The 19,012-nt window shown below is 52.5% G+C and overlaps 7 protein-coding genes across 7 annotated transcripts; 3 read left to right on the forward strand and 4 right to left on the reverse strand.

Moving 5' to 3' along the window:
* Positions 1-3,158: 3,158 nt before the first annotated feature.
* J4E92_008136 (uncharacterized protein) lies at positions 3,159-4,608 on the reverse strand (the record flags this gene model as incomplete). The annotated part of the gene is made up of 4 exons (XM_051499492.1): positions 3,159-3,193; positions 3,361-3,757; positions 3,816-4,415; positions 4,462-4,608. The coding sequence occupies 4 exons, from the start codon at positions 4,606-4,608 to the stop codon at positions 3,159-3,161; spliced, it is 1,179 nt and encodes a 392-aa protein (XP_051350275.1).
* A 945-nt stretch (positions 4,609-5,553) lies between these two features.
* On the reverse strand, positions 5,554-9,484 carry J4E92_008137 (uncharacterized protein; the record flags this gene model as incomplete). The annotated part of the gene is made up of 4 exons (XM_051499493.1): positions 5,554-6,609; positions 7,705-8,393; positions 8,446-9,189; positions 9,244-9,484. The coding sequence occupies 4 exons, from the start codon at positions 9,482-9,484 to the stop codon at positions 5,554-5,556; spliced, it is 2,730 nt and encodes a 909-aa protein (XP_051350276.1).
* Positions 9,485-10,344: 860 nt separating this feature from the next.
* On the reverse strand, positions 10,345-11,657 carry J4E92_008138 (uncharacterized protein; the record flags this gene model as incomplete). Its single annotated transcript, XM_051499494.1, has 2 exons — positions 10,345-10,428; positions 10,476-11,657. The coding sequence occupies 2 exons, from the start codon at positions 11,655-11,657 to the stop codon at positions 10,345-10,347; spliced, it is 1,266 nt and encodes a 421-aa protein (XP_051350277.1).
* Positions 11,658-13,239: 1,582 nt separating this feature from the next.
* On the forward strand, positions 13,240-15,050 carry J4E92_008139 (uncharacterized protein; the record flags this gene model as incomplete). Its single annotated transcript, XM_051499495.1, has 5 exons — positions 13,240-13,292; positions 13,343-13,373; positions 13,489-13,950; positions 14,005-14,083; positions 14,137-15,050. 5 exons carry the CDS (start codon positions 13,240-13,242, stop codon positions 15,048-15,050), a joined length of 1,539 nt encoding a protein of 512 aa, XP_051350278.1.
* Positions 15,051-15,110: 60 nt separating this feature from the next.
* Positions 15,111-16,412, reverse strand: J4E92_008140 (uncharacterized protein; the record flags this gene model as incomplete). The annotated part of the gene is made up of 2 exons (XM_051499496.1): positions 15,111-16,107; positions 16,408-16,412. The coding sequence occupies 2 exons, from the start codon at positions 16,410-16,412 to the stop codon at positions 15,111-15,113; spliced, it is 1,002 nt and encodes a 333-aa protein (XP_051350279.1).
* A 109-nt stretch (positions 16,413-16,521) lies between these two features.
* On the forward strand, positions 16,522-17,730 carry J4E92_008141 (uncharacterized protein; the record flags this gene model as incomplete). Its single annotated transcript, XM_051499497.1, has 3 exons — positions 16,522-16,527; positions 16,638-17,564; positions 17,623-17,730. The coding sequence occupies 3 exons, from the start codon at positions 16,522-16,524 to the stop codon at positions 17,728-17,730; spliced, it is 1,041 nt and encodes a 346-aa protein (XP_051350280.1).
* Positions 17,731-18,109: 379 nt separating this feature from the next.
* Positions 18,110-18,889, forward strand: J4E92_008142 (uncharacterized protein; the record flags this gene model as incomplete). The annotated part of the gene is made up of 2 exons (XM_051499498.1): positions 18,110-18,577; positions 18,686-18,889. 2 exons carry the CDS (start codon positions 18,110-18,112, stop codon positions 18,887-18,889), a joined length of 672 nt encoding a protein of 223 aa, XP_051350281.1.
* Positions 18,890-19,012: the final 123 nt, after the last annotated feature.

The following is a 19,012-nucleotide window of genomic DNA, read 5'->3' on the forward strand; positions in this document are numbered from 1 at the left end:
TCGAAGAAGACACAGTATACCTGATGTATTGATGGAGAAGTGAATATCCTCATGCCCATGCATCGCTATGCTACAGTCCCAAATAAAAACAATCCTGAACGCCAACACAATATGCCGCCACCTATCTTGTATCCAAATTCTCAATCTGCCCTTGACACCCTCCAAGTCTCCCATGTATCCTCTTCCCCCGTCCTATGCAACACCACCAGCCCCTCCCCCCGCACCCCCAGCACTCCCTCCCACATCACTTGTAGCACCCCCTTTCCCCGCTTTCCTCCGCATGCTCTTACTGCGATGTGAATAGTAATTGCTCGGTTCCTTCATCTGCTCCTTGTCGAGGCGCTCTTGACTGGGTTGCAGTTTGCCGTCTGTGGCGCGTTCTTTGACTTTGCTGACTTTGGAGCCCATTGTAGAGGTTGTGTTGGGAGCGTTGGGGCTCGGTGGAGGTTGGTGTGGATGTTGAAGTGGTGGTGGGTGTGGTTTGCGCGTGTGGTGGTGAGGTGGGAGACGTCGAGGGAGTAGAGTGGGTTTGGTTCGATAAGATGATTACACTGGTATCTCGTCAGCTCAATTCCATCCACAAGTCGCGTGTGCGCATTCGCGCAAGGCTGTCTCCCCAGTTTACTTACGGTGGCGCAGGATGAGGTTCCGGTTCCGGTTTACTTGGTGGTCTCGATGTCGCGTCGGTAGGTTGAGATTCTTGTCGTGAAAGTTCAGGTCTAGAAATAAGGAGGGAAAGTTAGGAATTGGACCGACAAAAGATACGAGATGGTTGCACAAACTACCTAGGTAAGATTGGGCATACGTACGACAGGGATGACGTAGGTGGGTGCGGCTGGAATGGCGGATCGGCAGGGTCTGGTACCTGGAAGTGGGGCGCAGGTGCTTTACCGGATTGGGCGAGGATGATGATTCTGGGTTGGAAATGGTTAATGGGGGTGATGTTGGTTTGGTGGTAGTCGTCTGAAGATGGTTGAGTTTGAGATGGAAGGGGTGAGAACTTACGGTGGTGCAGCTGGTGGTTCTGGGTCGTTTCCACCATCCTTCATCTCTTCAGAAGTTGAGTATGGCCCTCGGTGTGACATTTGACTTGAGTACTGAGACTGTTGAATGAAGTGCCAGGCAACTCTGTATACTTCGAATAAAAGCTTGTGTGCCTCTATGACAGAGACTGCGTGTATAACGGCGATGGAGGACTGCTCGATGTTGTTGATAGTACAAGATTGGGCTTGAAGGGAAGTCATAGCAAGAGCTGGCGAGAAGGAGATATCCATCATGTTCATTGAGTTGATGGCCCTAACCGTGCCTCATCCCGACTCTTATATATGATATGAGGCCTCTCATCTCAGCACGAGCATGAGCGCATTTCCAACGATCTCCCTCCGACTCACAGCCGGAGTCATGGCTGTCGCAGCACTCTACTCTTTCGATCTCGCCCCATCTTCCATCTAGTGCTCATCTAACGAGTAGGAATGGTCGTTTCCACGTTGAAGAACGCGCTAGAGCAACGTTGAAAGCTCGGCCAGAACGTGTAGGGTCGGATATAGGGCTAAGTTTGGTAGCCGTGACCCGCTTGACAGCCTGTATAGGAAGTATCATTGGATCGACCCGGTTTTAGTCAGAGGGAAGCCTGAGAGGAGGCTCAAGTTAAGCTTTCTGGCATGTGTCTCAGAGGTGACCCGTTTCGGTGTCTAAGTGCGAGGCAGTTCGGTCAACCGAGTCGGCGACTCGGAAGACTGAATTAGGTGCATCAGGCGAGCCATTGCCTTTAGTCGGGTATAGATGCATTCTTCACCTTCAACCAAGCGGATCGCGTCGCGGGCGATGCTGGAGTGATGTGGCTGTGCGTGGGATATGGGCATCGTGTAATTTAGCTAGGGCGGTTAGAACTTCCGTTCGTGGGAGGCCTGGTAGGCCGAGCAGGAGGCTTACTCTGGATCGCCACCATGGCGGTGTTGTGCATGATAAGGCCCTCAATCATCTGCGATGAAGAGGGAGAGAGAAAGAGGAAATTGCGACATTAGTGACGGGATTGGGGACGTGGAGATGTTTGGCCGTTCGCGCATGGCGCATGGTGCCCCGCTTCAGCCCTGGAGGTCCACAACACCGGGCTGGTTCCTGGCCGTGGCCGCCACGGCCGCCCACCCAATTCCCGCCGCTACTCTGCAAACCCACCAACAACTGCATCATCATCCTCATTCTCAGCACACTCGTGACGCTAGCTCTCTCATCATCTCTCTTGACTAATTGCCTTTTTGCCGCGACGTTCAATGCCGCGCACTTCCTATTGCTCACACGTCTCTGCCACGGCGGGTTCCGACATCCATCTCTCTGGGAACACCAACGCCCAGATCGACCACAATGCCAGGGATCATGGGCTTATCTCAGCCATAAATAGAGAGCTTCGCGAAACTCCAGGATTGGTCTCAGGACCAGACTTGTGACTCGTATCACAATCATGTCTGCCTCGCCCTAAGGTGAACGGTCGTTGGGGGCCAATGGCAGTGCACGCGGAGCCGAGTTCCAGGACCACCACCAAGCCTCGAGCAGCCTCGTCTGTGTTACTGCTTATATAATGCACGGCGAACCGACTGTGACGTCTTGACTGGTTAGGAACCCAGCAGATAAATTATTTCCAAAGATTCCAGACCATTGACATGAGGGCCGATCGATCCTAGCTCCGACCGGTCAGGTCTCACATTAGCACACCATTTTTACCGCGCATGCATTTCCTGTCACGGGAGCGTCACGCCCTTCGCGCTTATATATCAGCTCTGACATCTCGAGCGCAATATGTAAGTATGGCGGGAGTAGAAAAACGTCCGTACGAGCATACGCAACAGTATGCGATAACATTACCAATACCAAGGCAAATATGACTCCAAACACCAGGGAAGGTCGAGATTCCAAACACTAGTCCATTCTCAGTAGTCCATCAGGCCAAGAAGCTGACAGAAGCACCATCAAGGCGATGTAGACGCGCTACGTCCGATGATCCAGTCTTGTTTCTCGAAACCATCCCGACAGAAACGCCCTCACATCTCAACGCCGAAAGCTAATCAGCCTGCGACTTCTCAACCACCACGCCTATCCCCCGCAAACCAGTACCCTAGAAACAAAGCGGAACTCCAGAATTACAAGTACACCCGGTCGGACAATTAAACCCAGGCACCGTAGTTTCCGGCTGCGGCGGCTGTGTCGGCTTCGATGGGTTCGTCGGCGGCTCAGGAGCCGACTCATCAGGTCTATAATTCTTCTTGAGCGCCTCGACAATCAGATCGCCAATCTCCTTGTGTCCATCCTGTTTCGGATGCAACGTCCGCGCTATATACCCATTGAAATTCCCGCTCCCACTCCCACCGTTTAGGGGCTGCGGCTCAATTTTCACCTCCATGCTCAGGTTTGGTTCCTCGGGGTTGCGGAAGGTGGTTATCGTGTATTCATCTTGTTGCACGGATTCGCCGTCGGGGTATCTGCCTAGCTTCTCAAGGATATCCTCGGGTGGGCTGGGGGCGTCTGGGTCGTCGCTGGGCTCGTATGTGGTAACGCTGTCGCCGTCGTGGATGGTGATACTCCGCCGGATGGGGTTGTTAAAGATATGCACCTCGGTGCTGTTAGGGTCGAGCTGCACCCTCAAGCTGTGGCCTTTTTCGCAGAAGCGGTGGCCTTCCAGGGCGGGGTTGATGTCGATGTATCGAATTTTCGGGTCGTTGTAATGTTCGACGGCGGAGCGGATCGCGAGATTCACCGCGTCGACCTAAGCGGGTAAGAGGTGTTAGTGTGTGATATGGAAGTGCCATGGGAGTAGAGTTTACCAGATCATTAAACTCTTGTCGCATTTCTTTTACGACCTTCTGTGCATTCCATGGGAATTGGAACTGTCTGCCAAAATCCCAGTCGTTGCACGCGTCGTCAAAAGCGAAAAAGCGCGCATATCCTAGCATGAAGAGTGTTGCATCGTTGCCGCTGACAGCAGGGTGGGCCCTCCAGATATCGATAGTATCTATAACGGCCTGCTTGAGGCCGTCTCCGACTCTTCCTCGTACTAGCTTGATCTCCTTCCTGCACAATCCCGTCGGTTTGTCAGCATCGTCGTCTTCGTAATGAGTCCCATAGTCTACTCTCGGGTCGGTATGGAAGAGGCAGCTGTCGGCCATGGGGTAGAAATCGGCATTATTCCCGCCGGCTTCAAGCATGGTCATCTTCGGTCGTGTCAACTTGTCCATTTGGTCGTGGATATTCTTTCCCAAATGGGCGCCAGAACAGGCTCTGAACTCGAATTTGGGATCTTGATCGGGGGTTGGTGTCCAGTCCTGGTATCTGTCGTTGACTATGGTTGACCAGGCATACTTGAAGCGCATGCATCCGTCTTCGTTTCCGTCGTACGCGGTGTCGTTGTCCCATTGAACTCCACTCTGTTGTATTTTAGTCAATGTGTAGCGATTGAGTGAGTTTACGTACTCCCCAAGAATCCCCGATGGCGGAAAAGATGAACTCATTGTCTCTGGTGTTCAAGATGTTGTTGAGGGATATACCCTTGGGATAGCCCGACACTGACTGTGCCAGAAGTATTGGCCCAAGAGCGAAAGCATGTCGAAGCGCGAACATGGTGTTTCGTTTATTCAAAGTCTAGCTGGTTAGCTATTTGGGGAGAGAAGAAGACGAGAGATGGACTTGGTCTGGTGTCTACTTTCCTCACTTCCGTTACCATCTTCTTATACCTTTGTTCATGGGCGGGGCTTTTCTGAGCCTGCTGTCAGCAGTGAGCATGTATGAGACGATCCGAGCAGGCTTTCGATCCCCAACCCCGTCTTCACGAAGTGTTTCAGTGGCACAGAGCTGACATCAGACATATTCACGTCGGTTGTGTATACTTGCCACCTGTGTCATCAATTGGGCGTACTTTTTGGGGTCTAAAGACGTCCGTTCACGAATGTTTCAATGCTCGGTTAGGATATTTCCATCACTGTACAAGTTATGCTGGCCCAAACCCCTACGACTTGTCAAACAAACCAACTCCCAGTGAGGACGAGCTGCTGATCCGATTCGACATCACCCCAGAAGCCAAGATGGATGTCCGTCTGAACGCCACCATCAACAGCCTTGTGCGCAGTTACGCTGCATGGGGCCAACAAACGCCCGGCGCTTCGGTTGAACCATCTTGAAACCTGGGGTCGACAAACGCCTCGCTTGATAGTCAGAAACGTAAGCAGCAAGGCGAAGAAGCGACAGGGCGGTAGCAGTATTGATTAGAACTACCTCAGTCATGAGGCAGACAGTCGATCCTGCGTGAGGCTGTGGAGACGCACCAAAATATCTACTGAGTAGGCCTGACCCCAATGCGAAACCTTCATGTCAGTTCTGGCGATCGGGCTGGAGGCTCAGAGCTCAGCGAGGTTTATGGCGCGGAGTTGTTTGGTCTTGCGAAACATATATAGCAGTCTGTTGGAATCACCCATGGCTGTTGATCGACAGCAATAACACATGATTGATTTATCGATAGAAGGTCATGCGCACTCGCAATGATAACAGTATAACGACCAAATATACTACTCACTCATCTGTGTCCCAAATACCCAGTGTGACATCCATGATCCCCCTCAATTCAACATGCGCATCCATCCGACTTCCCGCGCCTCTCCCTCTGACAGCCTTCACAAACCCCTCACCTTCCTCTATCTCATCCAGCGCACTGCCCCCAAATTTGATCGAGCCTTTCTTCACAGTCGCATCCATTTTCCCAAACCAACTGAACGGGTACCGCAGGTACAAATCACCAGTGCCGACGTAGTGGTCACTCTTCGTACTGAGAAGGGGATCGTAAAGCTCATCCAAGAGCTCTCGGCCTGCATTATCCAGATGCAAAGCTGTGTTACCATACAATGTAGTCGTTCTAATCGTGCTTTCATCATCCGGACTCACGGCAGCAAATGGTCGTAGATATGCGTTTACGTTGCCTTCGATACTCGCGAGAGTAGTGTACGAGCCATGTGGTATCTCCACGACTACATTGCCGTAAGCCGAGTGAATTTCCGTGTAATGTGTAAAAGGCTGCTGTGGCCAATATTCCCAGAGCGCAGCGACGTTGATGTCTCCGCTGTCTGTATACACCACGATTTCTTCAGGTCGCATCGGTTTTCCAATGAACGTATACCGCGGTACCAGCATCAGATCAATCTGCCCGCTTTTGCTGTGTATTTTTAATTTACCTTCGCAGCCGTACCAGCCCCAAATGACTCCGATTATTGAGCTGGAATCGATGTTGTGTGGATGCAACGGGTCCGGGCCTTTGCCGCCTTCGTATGTGTACTCGCCGTGCGCAGTATGTGTGATGAGGTTGTTGATCTGCCAGGCCCAGTCGTGGACCCATAGATCGAATGTCTCGGACCTGATCTCGAGCACATCCAATAGACGCACGGATGATTCCGGACGGAAGTATATCATAACTTTGATCTCTGTACAAACGTCTCCGTCATGGTCGGGGGGAAGGTAGTCTAAACTGAGGCTCGTTGCAGATTGATTGTAGATGACGTTCTGGTAGTCTGTCGTTGAGCTGGAATTTATTTCGAGTCTGACTTCAAGGTCTGAGGTCTGGTCGACGTCGCCTCTCTGGACGTGAATTATACCAGAGAGACGACCGGTGGAATTGGATGAGTCGAATAGACGCCAATGGGTTTCAGGTCCGTCGCTGTTCGAGATGTTGAAGCCGAATGTGCGCGCTTCAGAAGAAACAATCGATTCACATCTGGCGTAGTTGATGGTGGCCGGTGTGGTGTCGTATAAAGATCGGTCAGAAGTCGTCGTGTGGCTGGGAGGGCACGCATTCCAATACAGCAATACTATCGCGAATACGAGCAGCCCTAGTTGCGGTACTCTCCACAGTGGACGCTGTCGAATTAAGGGACCTGATCCCTCTTCGGGAGCCTACATTCTCATTAGAATTGATGAAGCGAACATCTAGGGCAACAATACTGACCATCCGTACTTCACGCCCGCTCGAACCCGCCTTCGTTGGCATCTCTTCCATGATTGCGTTCTGCTGTGGATTATTCAGAGTGAGGTAGTAAAGGAAGAAAAAGAATCAAACGAAGAGACCCGCAGACGGCAAGCACAACCAGAAAGGCAGCAGCCGCGATGCCATGCTGACTGTGAAGACGCCCGGTGCCGCGCCGCACTCGGTTTCAGATTTCTGCGACGCGCCACAACGCATACCCCGGCCTGAGGCGGACTGCACGCCTCTAGTCAGCACTCTGAATAGCTCATCTGTATATTTCAAAGAGGGCTCTGCGCCCGAGATACGTATGGTGATCATGTGCGAGCGGCTTCCTTCGCGCTTCCGTTCCGCCCCCACATGCTAGCATTAGCAAGGCGAACACATGACGTCACAACAGCACGATGTACAACGGTCATCACGATCAAACTTGAATAGAAGTTCATGAATGCTTCATCTTGAAGACTTTTTCCTTAGTGAGGCTCTACCTAGTCGTGCTATTCGGTAAGAAAACTGCCAGCACTCGGCTGCCCACAGGCTTGCTCAAAAACACAGATGCCAACTCCGACGCCGACGCCAGAGAAGTATGCACCAAAGCTCATGAGAGTTCGTCAATCGTTTCCTCGCTCACGTTGTTGAGCTTTTCACCACTCAGGACGAGGTCGTGGCAACATGAGGTAGCCTTGACCATCGTGAGTGAGTGGGCAAGGGACAAGAGGGCAATTGCCGTTCTTGTACTTCAATGAGCACATGAAGCGCAGGCACTCGGTGTTGTTCTCCATGCAGGGGCGACACTTGGTACCGCTGTCGCATCGCCGGTCCATGGCGTAACACTCCGTGCATGATACGACGGTCTCAGGGAGCTTGACATTGCGCGGCGGGACGACATGGATGGCACCACGGAGACGCTCGCCGTTGTTACTGAGGTCCATGATGCGGGCATCCTTGAACTTGAGTTCGTCCTTGGCGTCCTTGAGCTGAGCTCGCTGGCGATCGGAAAGAGTGGTCATTTCACGAAGCTTGCCCTTGATGTCCTCGATGGCGCCGCGGTTTCCACGTTGCTCTTGGGCGTCGGTCAGCTCGAACTTCCGGACGACAAGCTCTTGTCGCAGATCAGCTATGGTCTTCTCGCGTGCAGTCGCAGCGTCAGCAAGGTGTTGATTCTGCGAGAGGTAATAGTCGATCATCCGCTGATGGTCGGCTGCCTTCTGTTGCTCCTTGATGATGAGATTCTTGTCCTCCTCGATGGCTGCCTCGGCGGTCTCGATCTCGCGGTTGCGATCTTCAAGGGTTCGCCTGAGTGCTGCCAACTCGGCATCTCTAGCGGCCAACTTGATGTCTATAGCGGCCAACTCGGCATCCTTAGCAGCCATCTTGGCGCCATGTAGACCGACCCTGTCATCTAGGACGAGTTAGCTTAGGCCCTCTTGATACAGTATGGTGTTCGAACTTACTTCCGGGGTTTGCCTTGTTGATCAACGCATTGCGAGCACCTAACTGTCGATGATTCTTCTTGATCTCAGCAACATGTTTCGCGATCACAACTTCTTTCCTTACCAGCTGAGCGTCCTTGGCCTTGATATCAGCGCCCTGCTTCTTCATTCCGAGATCTTGCTTCTTGATCATGGCGTCCTTCTCAGACATAGCGCGAGACATTGCGGCATTCTGGTTCTCGGTGGACTCGAGCTGGTATCCGAGAAGTCCTAGCTTCCTATCGGCCTCAGCGTTCTCGCGCTCCAGCCTGGCGAGGGTTTCCTGAGCGGCTGCCAACCTGTCCTCTAGCACGGTCACCTGCTCCTGCTCAGTCATCCACACCATCGTTGGTTGGTCGGATCCGAAATCATGAACGGCATCCACAACGGAGTCTGCTGGAGTCGGGGGTGTATCAGATGCAGCAGGCACGGATAACTCGATTTGAGGGACGGGGACGGGTGGCGACCAGGAGCTGTGATCAGAACGATGATCGGACTCGCTGTCGATGGCCTTGTTGTAGTCATTGATAGTATCAATCATACTCCTGAACTCCATTCTGTTCTCAGGGATATACTCGGGGATCGGCTGATCAGACCTAAGGGCGGAGGTCAAGGGCTCTTGCTGCTCTTGCAGGAAAGACGCCACAGACTCCGGGGCCCTGTACGGCTGAGCCAACGGGGAGAACATCTCCGAACTTGAAGAGAGACGTGTCGCAAAGCGAGGGACTAGGTGTGGTCAGTCAGTCATGCAGTAATGCAAATATGGATCTGGTCACTCACCGTTGGACACGGTTGGCAGCGACACCGGGCGCGGAGCTGGTGAAGGGACTGGTGTGGAAGACTGCCTCTGTCTCATGAGGACATCGAGACCTGCGAAGTGGTTGCGGGGAGGCGACCTTGCGCGGTTCTCCGAGAGAGACATGCGGCCGACAAGACCGTTGGTACGGTGGATGCCGTTGATGCCAGTGGTATCCTGAGAGGAGGTGTCCTCGTCACTGAGGTCGATGAGGTTGCCCGACATGTTGCCAGTGGTCGGTGGTGGTAGTTGGGAATGGGAAAGGATGGGAAAAGACAGAAGAGCTGTCCGTTGTGGTGGAGGATTTTGTTTTGATTGTGGGGAGGTGAGGTGAGAGATAGCAGCCACAACAACGCCAAGCCAGAGACGAGCGCAACAGGCAGTCACCGTGACTTACACAACAACAACACGTTGCCGGGCCCGTGCACAAGATAGCAAACTGGACTCGAAAAACGGGAACGACAGAAGAACATGCGAGGTGACTGAGATCCCTACGTGAAGTGACCAAGGATTCTTACGACGACTATACGAGATGAATAGCCTTTCATACCCAAACTTACCCTCAAGTTACACGCGATTGCTACACATGTCACAGGCAGATAGCGAAGCATATACCTTTATGCCAGGGCTTCGTGTATGGAGGTCCTGTTTATCAAGAAAAAGACATGCGTGTCTGGTATGCTCTTTCTGGTCTGAAAGCGCGCAAGAGGCGATGACATCATCCTGATCCTGGATTGAAATGGTCGGCAGTCGCCCGCCGGACAACGACAAGTGACGGTGCGTGAAGATGTCTCACATTCATGTAGTCTCTAGGCGCACACGCAATAAGAACATCTCCTCGCCAAGGCGCACGCCTACAATGCTATCAAGCCGTCTCTTGTCAAATCAGCTCCTGTGTCGTTCTTGGCCTTATCTCACTGCATGTCCAATGATAAAAGGAACAGGGACAACGGGTGAAAAAGACTTGCTACACTTGACATGTGCAGTGGGAAAACTCAGAGCGCCATCGACTTCTTGCTGCATGATTGAGTCGCTACGCCGACGTCTCCAAGCAGATTCCGCTCCGAGCGGGGAAAAGGTCTTGATCATCGGCCGAAACGCTTCAGCTCCAAGGCCCGCAGAGGCGGATAGACAACTGCAGCCCATGCGAAACCGACATAATTGCCCATCTGTGAACGTTAGCATTGCACATCTCTGACTTCTGACATGCACGTACATCAGCTCCATAAGTTCCAACCTGCTTAGCAATCGGTCCAATGTACCAAACCTGGGCCATGCACATGATGGCCCCAATCCAACCGATCACGAAAGCGGTAAAAGCGGCGATGCCAAGCGGTAGCTTTTTCTTCTGGTCCCAGACTTGCCAGTTGAAACCGGTCTTGCGACGGAAGATCAAATGCTCCTCAAGCGTGATGGCAATCCAGACTGAGACCCAATAGCCCATAAGAGCAAGGAAGTTGGTGAAGATCTCGGCGAGATGGGCACGCCCTGCTAGTGCGCAGACTGTGTAGATGACTACGCCAACAGTGTTCCAGATGACTCTCGGTACAACACTTGCATAGCGGCCTAGGATCTGGGCGTCAATGCCGGAAGAGTAGGTTGGGACGATGAGGTTGGCGACGAGACCCAAGGCAACTACCACGCCGCAGAATGAACCGAAAGCGCCTAAAGGCTTGTATGCTTCGACTATCAGGGCGCCTTGTGATACTCCATATGCCGCTTCCCAGTCCGTGTTGGTTAGCATCCCGCATGCTAGGCCGATGCCCAGGACGAAGGCGAAGGTGAAACTGCACATCAGACCGAGCATGGTCATGCCGAAGATCTTGAACGATGATGCATGTTCGGGGTAGTAGACGAAGTAGTCTGCTGCTCCTCCGCCGTATGTGATGGCCGCAGCGAGTGTCAAACCGAAGAAGCTGATGCGATTCCCGATTATAGTATCTGGGTCTTCGTCGCCGTGAGACTCGGAGGAGATATTGAATTGCGGACCGGCAACTCCAGCTAGTATGCAGAGAACAATAAGCTGCGGTAGCCAGGCCCAGCGCTCGTAGTAATGGAAGATCTGGTAACCAAAGGTGGTGATGGCCCACGCAATGATGGCTACAATGATGATGCCGACCACGACGGACATGGAGTTGCCCGAAACAGCTGAGAGTATCTGTCCAGCGACTACACAGTCGATCATGCCGTAGCCGAGTAAGACGATGATGTTGAGCAGGACGACGACCTTAGACGGCCACCAGCCCGTGATGTATCGTGAGAAGATCATAGTCCAATTGCCGCTCTTCGGGCCAAAGGTTGCGATATATGCGACAACAAGGCAGCCAACGAATGCGCCAAAGACGGCCAGCATGCAGGAATCGAGAAAACCGAGTGCGAAGACGGCCGGACCGAGCATGCCTAGGGTAATGTTATTCGCCGCGAGGTTAACGCTAAACTACATAATAGCTACCTGAGAGTATCCAAGCAAGCGCAGGTCCTAACGCTCCTCTAGCTCAACACGCTTAATGCCGCGGGCCTCGAGGTTGTATGCGACAAGCTGCCTCTTAAACGCCTTCCACATCTCCTGCCATCTACTCTAGTGTCCCGCTCCTCTATTCTCGCTATCGTATGCGCTGACAGGGAGTCCGGTTTCGTTTCTCGTGTTCGGGGCAAATATCGACTTCTTTTCATCAGGCGGGTTCGTAATAGGGTCTATGACGGCGACCTAAAGCCATTAGTAGCAGCCTCGCGGCAAGGGAGCAAAGCATGAGTCCTTTCGCAGGCTTTAACCTGATTAAGTTCAGACCGTATATCTCAGATCGCTGCCAGCAAACATGCTAGCGAGCGAACACCGGTCTCATGCGTTCTGCTATCTAACGTTACCTTAATCGGGCATTCTGCTACTCAGCTGCATCCTGGCTGTGTTGCTGTACGTTTAAAGAGACAATAACGCGATAGTAGGGATGCGAAGCAATAATCAGGAGAAGAATTAAGTGTCAATAGAAGCTGCAAGAAACAGTAGTAACATTGCAAGCAAAAGGCAACGAGCGAACGATGACATAACCAAAAACCCCGCTATCGTGCCGTCCCGAAAACCTTGCGCCTTTCCCGTGTCTTAGACTGCTCGCGTAATAGGATGCGTTCAGACTCTTCAATATTTTTCAGTTAGACTCAACTTGTCGCGCGCATACCCGTGGGCGCGTCGAAATCGCGCGATGGTCGTGGAGGTGTGGGAGCAGACCTCTGTGGTCATAGCTTCCTTGGGTTCACGCGGTGTTCCTGCGGGTCAGCCTCGCCCAGCTAACATGGACGCGACACCGCAGTTCCATGACAGCATCATCTCGCATTCAACAACAACCTCCAACGAAAATAACGGCAAGAGCACTACGGTCACGCCGATGAGCACATGCCATCTATGGCGACGTCACCTCGCGCATGCAGCAGGTACACGCGGCGCTCTTATCATCTTCGGCGCCCGCCAGTAACCCCCGGTCTACATCGGCCTTCGTACTACCTTCCACACCATGCTTATTCGATCAAGCTGCATATCCGTTCTGCCCTTTTCTGCACTTAGCAGTCGTTCTACTACTATCCTACTTCCAGGTTTTCATGAGGTTATGCCCATATTAGGCAGGTCTAAGATCTGCGTTGCGACACATGAACACCGGATCACGAACCCATGAACCCATGCTTATCTGTGATAGGTAAGATGCGACTAACCGCTATTACTGTACCTCGATCACTACCGCCATCCCCGGCCATTGCCGTGCGACTAATGCGGGGGAAGGAACGTACGCCGAACTAAAGTGGATGATACCTTAGATATGCATTCAAGCATGCGTTCCTAGGTCAAGCTTTAAGTATCTGTCAATGTGCAGCAGACTGCAGCAAGCCTTGCATTCTTCACAACTATCTCTCGAAGTGTATTCATCATGAGGTTGGCGAATACGTTGTTGTTGACCACTGGTCTTGTACCACTGACATTCGCTGCGCCGGCAATGCATGGACGGGCCAACAACAGCACATGTAGGAAGACTACTGTCGCTATCATGTAAGTTTGATCTTCAATTACACAGATCAGAATTGACTAAGAGTTCATAGAGGTGGCGGGGTTGCCGGTATCACAGCAGCTGTAAGTCTACAATGAGACTCGTGTCAAGATGAACAGAACAAGGCAAAATTATTCTGATTCAATACACTTCGGAGGCTCAACGATTACATCTAAGCCAGCTGCTAATGGATCGTAGCAAGCGCTTGCCAATCAATCAGTTACCGACATCCTGATTCTCGAGTACCAAGATCACATCGGTGGCCGCATGCGGAATACGAAGTTCGGCTCCGACTCCAACGGCGATCCTTACACGGTCGAGCTAGGCGCAAACTGGATCTCTGGTCTTGGTGAAGACACCGTTGACGGTCCAGAAAACCCTGTCTGGACTTTCTCAAAACAAGTCAACCTCTCCAGCCCAAATTCTGACTCCTTCTCCGTCGGCACCTACAATGAGACAGGCGCTGTGGACTTCACGAACTTACTGGATGAGTTCGAAGAGTACTGGAGTGTCTTCGAGAAGACCGCTGGAACACTGCTTTCTGAGAACTTGCAGGACAGAAGCTTCCGTGCAGGTCTTTGGCAAAGCGGGTGGAGACCAAAGAGCGATCCGGCGCGCAAGGCCGTGGAGTACTATCTCTGGGATTGGGAGACGGCTCAGGTAGGTCATATGGAATGACCAATCGCGGGATGTGCTGACGCGCAAGCTTTTCAGACACCTGAGGAATCAAGCTTCGTCTACGGCATCACAGGGTACAATCTGACATACTACGGCTTCTCCGAGATCAGCAACTGTACGTATCTTTTTATACGAGTATGAGCAATGTACTAACATGCATCCGCGTAGTCTGCACCGACCAGCGCGGCTTCAACACCTGGCTCAAGCACGAAGCCTCCAAATTTCTCAAACCTTCCGACCCCCGCCTCCTCCTCAACACCATCGTAACAAACATAACCTACTCCGACACCGGCGTCCACATCCTCACTTCAGACAACTCCTGCATCGAAGCCGACTACGCCATCTCCACCGTCTCCCTCGGCGTCCTCCAAAACGACGCCATAACCTTCTCGCCCACGCTCCCGGACTGGAAGCAATCCGCCATCGCCACCTTCTCCTTCGGCACCTACACAAAACTCTTCTATCAATTCAACGAAACCTTTTGGCCAACCGACAAGCAATTCTTCCTCTACGCTGATCCTACAACACGTGGGTACTACACCGTCTGGCAGAGTCTATCCACAGAAGGGTATTTGCCCGGTTCCAATATCCTCTTCGCCACGCTTGTAGATGAACAATCGTACCGTGTAGAAGCGCAGGACGATGAAACTACGAAAGCGGAGGGAATGGCTGTCCTCCGTAAAATGTTTCCCAACATCACGGTTCCTGAACCTATTGCGTTTACCTACCCACGCTGGTCTGAGACACCCTGGTCCTACGGTTCCTACTCCAACTGGCCTGCTGGAACGACACTGGAAATGCACCAAAATCTTCGCGCAAATGTGGGCAGGCTGTATTTTGCGGGCGAGGCGATGAGTGCGGAGTACTTTGGTTTCTTGCACGGGGCGTGGTTCGAGGGGCAGGAGGTTGGTGAGCGCATTGCGGGTCGGATTACGACGGAGTGTGTTAATAGGGAGAGTGGGTGTGGGGATTATAATCGGTATGAGGTGTTGCGTGGGACGACGGAGTTGTGGGAGGTTAATGCGTTTAATGGGATGGGGACGAGTCCGTTTTTTGTGGCGGATACTGGGGAGGCGGAGTAGGAGGATTTGGGTCGTGGGTACGTCTCGATGTCGATGTGCAGATTGGAGAAAGTCTGTAACTCAGGAAGATGATATTTTTACGGCATCTTTCTCTTGCTCTTTCGACGTTTTCCGGTCTCCATCCCCCTCCTTCATCTCAATATCCACCCAAACAGGCACATGATCACTCGTCCCCATCTCCTCCTCACTATCCATGATCCCCACCGCCCGAACCCACCCCTTCTCCCACATCTTCCTCCCCGCAACGAAGAAATCCACCCTATCACAGCTACTCCCCCATCTCCTTCCTCTAGAATGATACGTATACCGTCTCTCATGCGGATACATCTCCCTCCACACATCAACGCCATCAAACGGCTCCTTCGCCTTGCCACCACCTCCCAGCAGCTTATCGTGGAAATCCGCACGATTCACTACATGTGCTTGCGGGAAGATGCGTAGTTTGGGATACCCGTCTCGCTCGTCAGGCGCGACGTTCATGTCGCCCGCGAGTAACACATCCCAGCCTTGCTCCTCCAACTCCCTACACTCCCTCGCTAAAAGCTTATGAAACGCGCGTTTCCGGTCATGTCTCGTTCCTCTAAACGCACCGGTCTGCGGATCGCGATACGCGTTTTCCGTTCCGTTAACGGCGTAGATGTTGAAGACGGCGAGTTTGGCTGTGCTGGTCTTCGAGCGGAGTTCTACGACGGAGATGCGGCCTTCGGCGTCCCAGTCTACGGTGCGGAGGGCGATTTTGTAGGGGATGTAGAGGTCGCGTCGGATTAGGCTGGCTACGCCGTAGATTTTGCCGCTGCGTTTGGGGCCGCGGGCGTTGTGGAGGTCGGTGGGGAGGGTGAAGTGGATGTGGTATAGTGGGCGCTTGTTATGGGGAGTTCCTTCTTCTTCTGGTAAGGGTGATTTTACTGCTTTTTTTACTGCGTCTTGGGTTTTTTCGTCGGTGTGGGCTATCTTGACTTCTTGGAGGAAGAGGATGGACGGCCATTGGTGTTTGTGCAGGAAACCTCTTAGGGAGGCTGCTGGTCGGGCGTTCTTTGCGTCGTCCCTAAGTGCCGTTCTGGATTTGGGGACGAAGAATTCCGTGATTGGCTTTTGTAGAAACGGAGCGATGCCATCGATGTTCCAAGAGAAGATGCGAAATGTGTTTGAGTCGAGAGGTGGAAGGGGCGTTGAAGATGCGGGCGTGCTTGGAGGCGCCGTTTGCCCGGGAGACGACGCTGTGTTTGTCGCGAGCTTGCGTCGTTTCGAGGGAGGTGGACTGATATCTCGATTCATCGTACTGTAGTGGCGGCATGCCGCCACTCTTTGTGATATATATGATAGATGAAGTTGTAAGATGCGCGCACGACCAAGTGACGTCATCATCACTTTCCGCACCAAAGCAATGCCCTAGACTGGTCGCAAACCCAGCCACCAAGATCCTCGTTACTTTGGTATATGTCGTATCGCTGTTTGCAGCATACAATCGCGCATGCACGTGGGCGGGGCGCGACGCGTCTTCCCACTAGAATTGATTGGGCAGTGATCAGCCACATCATTCACTACCCCACCACTACCAACACTTGACAACCACGCTACAGACCTCAGCCACAACCACCTAGAATCCTTCTTCCAACACCAGAATCGCATACCTACAACGTTCTTCTATCCAACTTCAACATGTCCTACCGCCGCAAGAAGTCCCTCCTCATCGGCATCAACTATGTCGGCAGCAGCCACGAACTCAAGGGCTGTCACTCAGACGTAGACAACATGGCAGAATTCCTCTCCTACCGCGGCTACACCAACTCACACAAAGACCGAGTCATCCTCACCGACCGACCAGAAGTACCCTACGACTCACCCTACTACCCCACCGGCCACAACCTACTCGCAGCCATGGACTGGCTCGTCTCAGAACCCGGATGTACCTTGTTCCTGCACTATTCCGGACATGGCGGTCAGATTGCAGATATAGACGGAAACAGAACCACGGGAATGGATGCGTCGATCGTTCCTGTGGATTTCGAACAGCGCGGCCAGATTTCCAGTACCATTTTACATGAACATCTTGTTACGTATATGGCGCGGGATTGCACGTTGTTTGTCATAATGGACTGTTGTCATTCTGGTAGTGCGCTCGAGCTACCGTTTGTTTACCGCTCTGATAGCGATGGCCAGATCAGTTTGATGGATAACTTGAAAGCCGGGCTTACGCTTGCTAATGAGGCGCGCGATATCATCTCTGGTGGTTTCTCGTATAGCAAAGTTGGGGAGGCGAGGGAGTTGCTTGCGGGTGCGAGTACGTTTTTCAAGGGACTGAAGCATTTTGGGGAGGAGCAGGAGGAGGAGGGGCTGGAAAGTGGAGAGTTTGCGGGCCAGTATGGGAGTGAGCAGAAGATGGTGACGATGTTTAGTGGGTGTAGAGATGATCAGACGAGTGCGGATGCGCGCATTGAAGGGGAAGCGACGGGAGCTATGACGTGGGCGTTCCTGGAGATGATGAAACAAGATCAGACTCCGACTTATGCTGAGGTGAGTGCTTGACACAGGTTTGGCGGATCTGAGCATTGTTATACTGACCGGAAGACAGACACTCAAGTTTATCCGGAAGACGTTGGACGAGAGCAACTACAAGCAGATCCCACAGCTGAGTTCAGGGTTGGATATTGATCTGGACGATATGCATCTGGTACTCTGATCATAGGGATTGTCACCATAGTTTCCGCGTACCTCGAAGATTATGAATAAAGGCCATTCCTAGCAATAAGACATACAGCATTCCACTCACTTGACCTGGGCGGTGATTGTGAATTTGTCTGACCTCTGTGGCAAACTCAGCAATCGACGCAGCTTGAAACACGCATGCACCAGCCCGTCTCCAAAAACACGAAGAAACAATTTGTCCACCTCTAAGACCACACCCACAACTCATGTCTCAAAGCAGCAAACCACCATCCCCTTCATCCTCATCATCCCTATAAACACACCCTCAACCCACAATCCTGCTTCCCACCGCCAAAAGCCCGCCAACACCACCCTTAACTACACTCCCCCATTACCCTTACCACACGCTCAAAATGACCCCGCCAATCGACCCCCTCCGCGCACGCATCTTCTCCGAGCTAAACCTCCAACTAACGCACCCCTCAATCCCCAAGCCCCTCCTAAACGAATGCTCAAAACACCTCGCTTTCCTCGTACGATACTACGCCAACGATCCTGAGTGTAATCCGCTGAGGGTTAGTGTGCCGATTGTTGAGGTGCCTGTAGTCGTACCTCGTATGTGTTCGGGAGAGGAGGATGGGGATGAAGAGGAAGATGAGGAAGAGGAGGAGGAAGTAGAGATAGAGATAGGCTTGAAGATCGCATTAGTAGTTTTCGAGGAGAAAAGAAGGAAAAGCTCTGTGCAGACAAGGATGGAAGGTCTGAGGAAGATGAAGATGGAGAGGTTGTACGGTGTGGGTAAGGTGTTGGGGGAGGAGGAAACCGAAGACGAATTGACACCAACGGTGAAGACGAAGAATGGTCTCGAGCCTGGTGGTCCCGTTAGTAAGATCGCCGGATCTCGACATTGTCCTCCTGCTTCGGCGTCTGGGACTGGGACTTCGTTTTCGTCTCCAGCTGCGAAGCCAAGGATGCGTGTACTGATCGAGACGACTGGTACGCTGGGACATTACAAGTGCTTGGTTGCTAAGCTTTGTGGCATGGCCGAGCGTGTCATAGCCGGACTGTTGGACGGTGACGAGGACATGGTGCGTGCGTGCGAAGAGGTCAAGAAGAATAAAGGCAAGAAGGCGAGTGCGGACGTAGGGAAGAGACCGGTGTGGAATGTTGAGGCTTGCGGGGAGTGGTGTTAAGCCGTCCAAGACATTTCGACAAGAGGCCGAGGACGTGAAATCGATCGTTGCTTTGGTATTCATATTTCATTCTAGCACGTAAGACATACAATGATAGAAAGAGAGACAACAGACCCATTGCAT

This window comes from Alternaria infectoria (genome assembly GCF_024043175.1).
Source record: "Alternaria infectoria strain BMP 0036 chromosome Unknown scaffold_15, whole genome shotgun sequence".
NCBI lineage: Eukaryota > Fungi > Ascomycota > Dothideomycetes > Pleosporales > Pleosporaceae > Alternaria > Alternaria infectoria.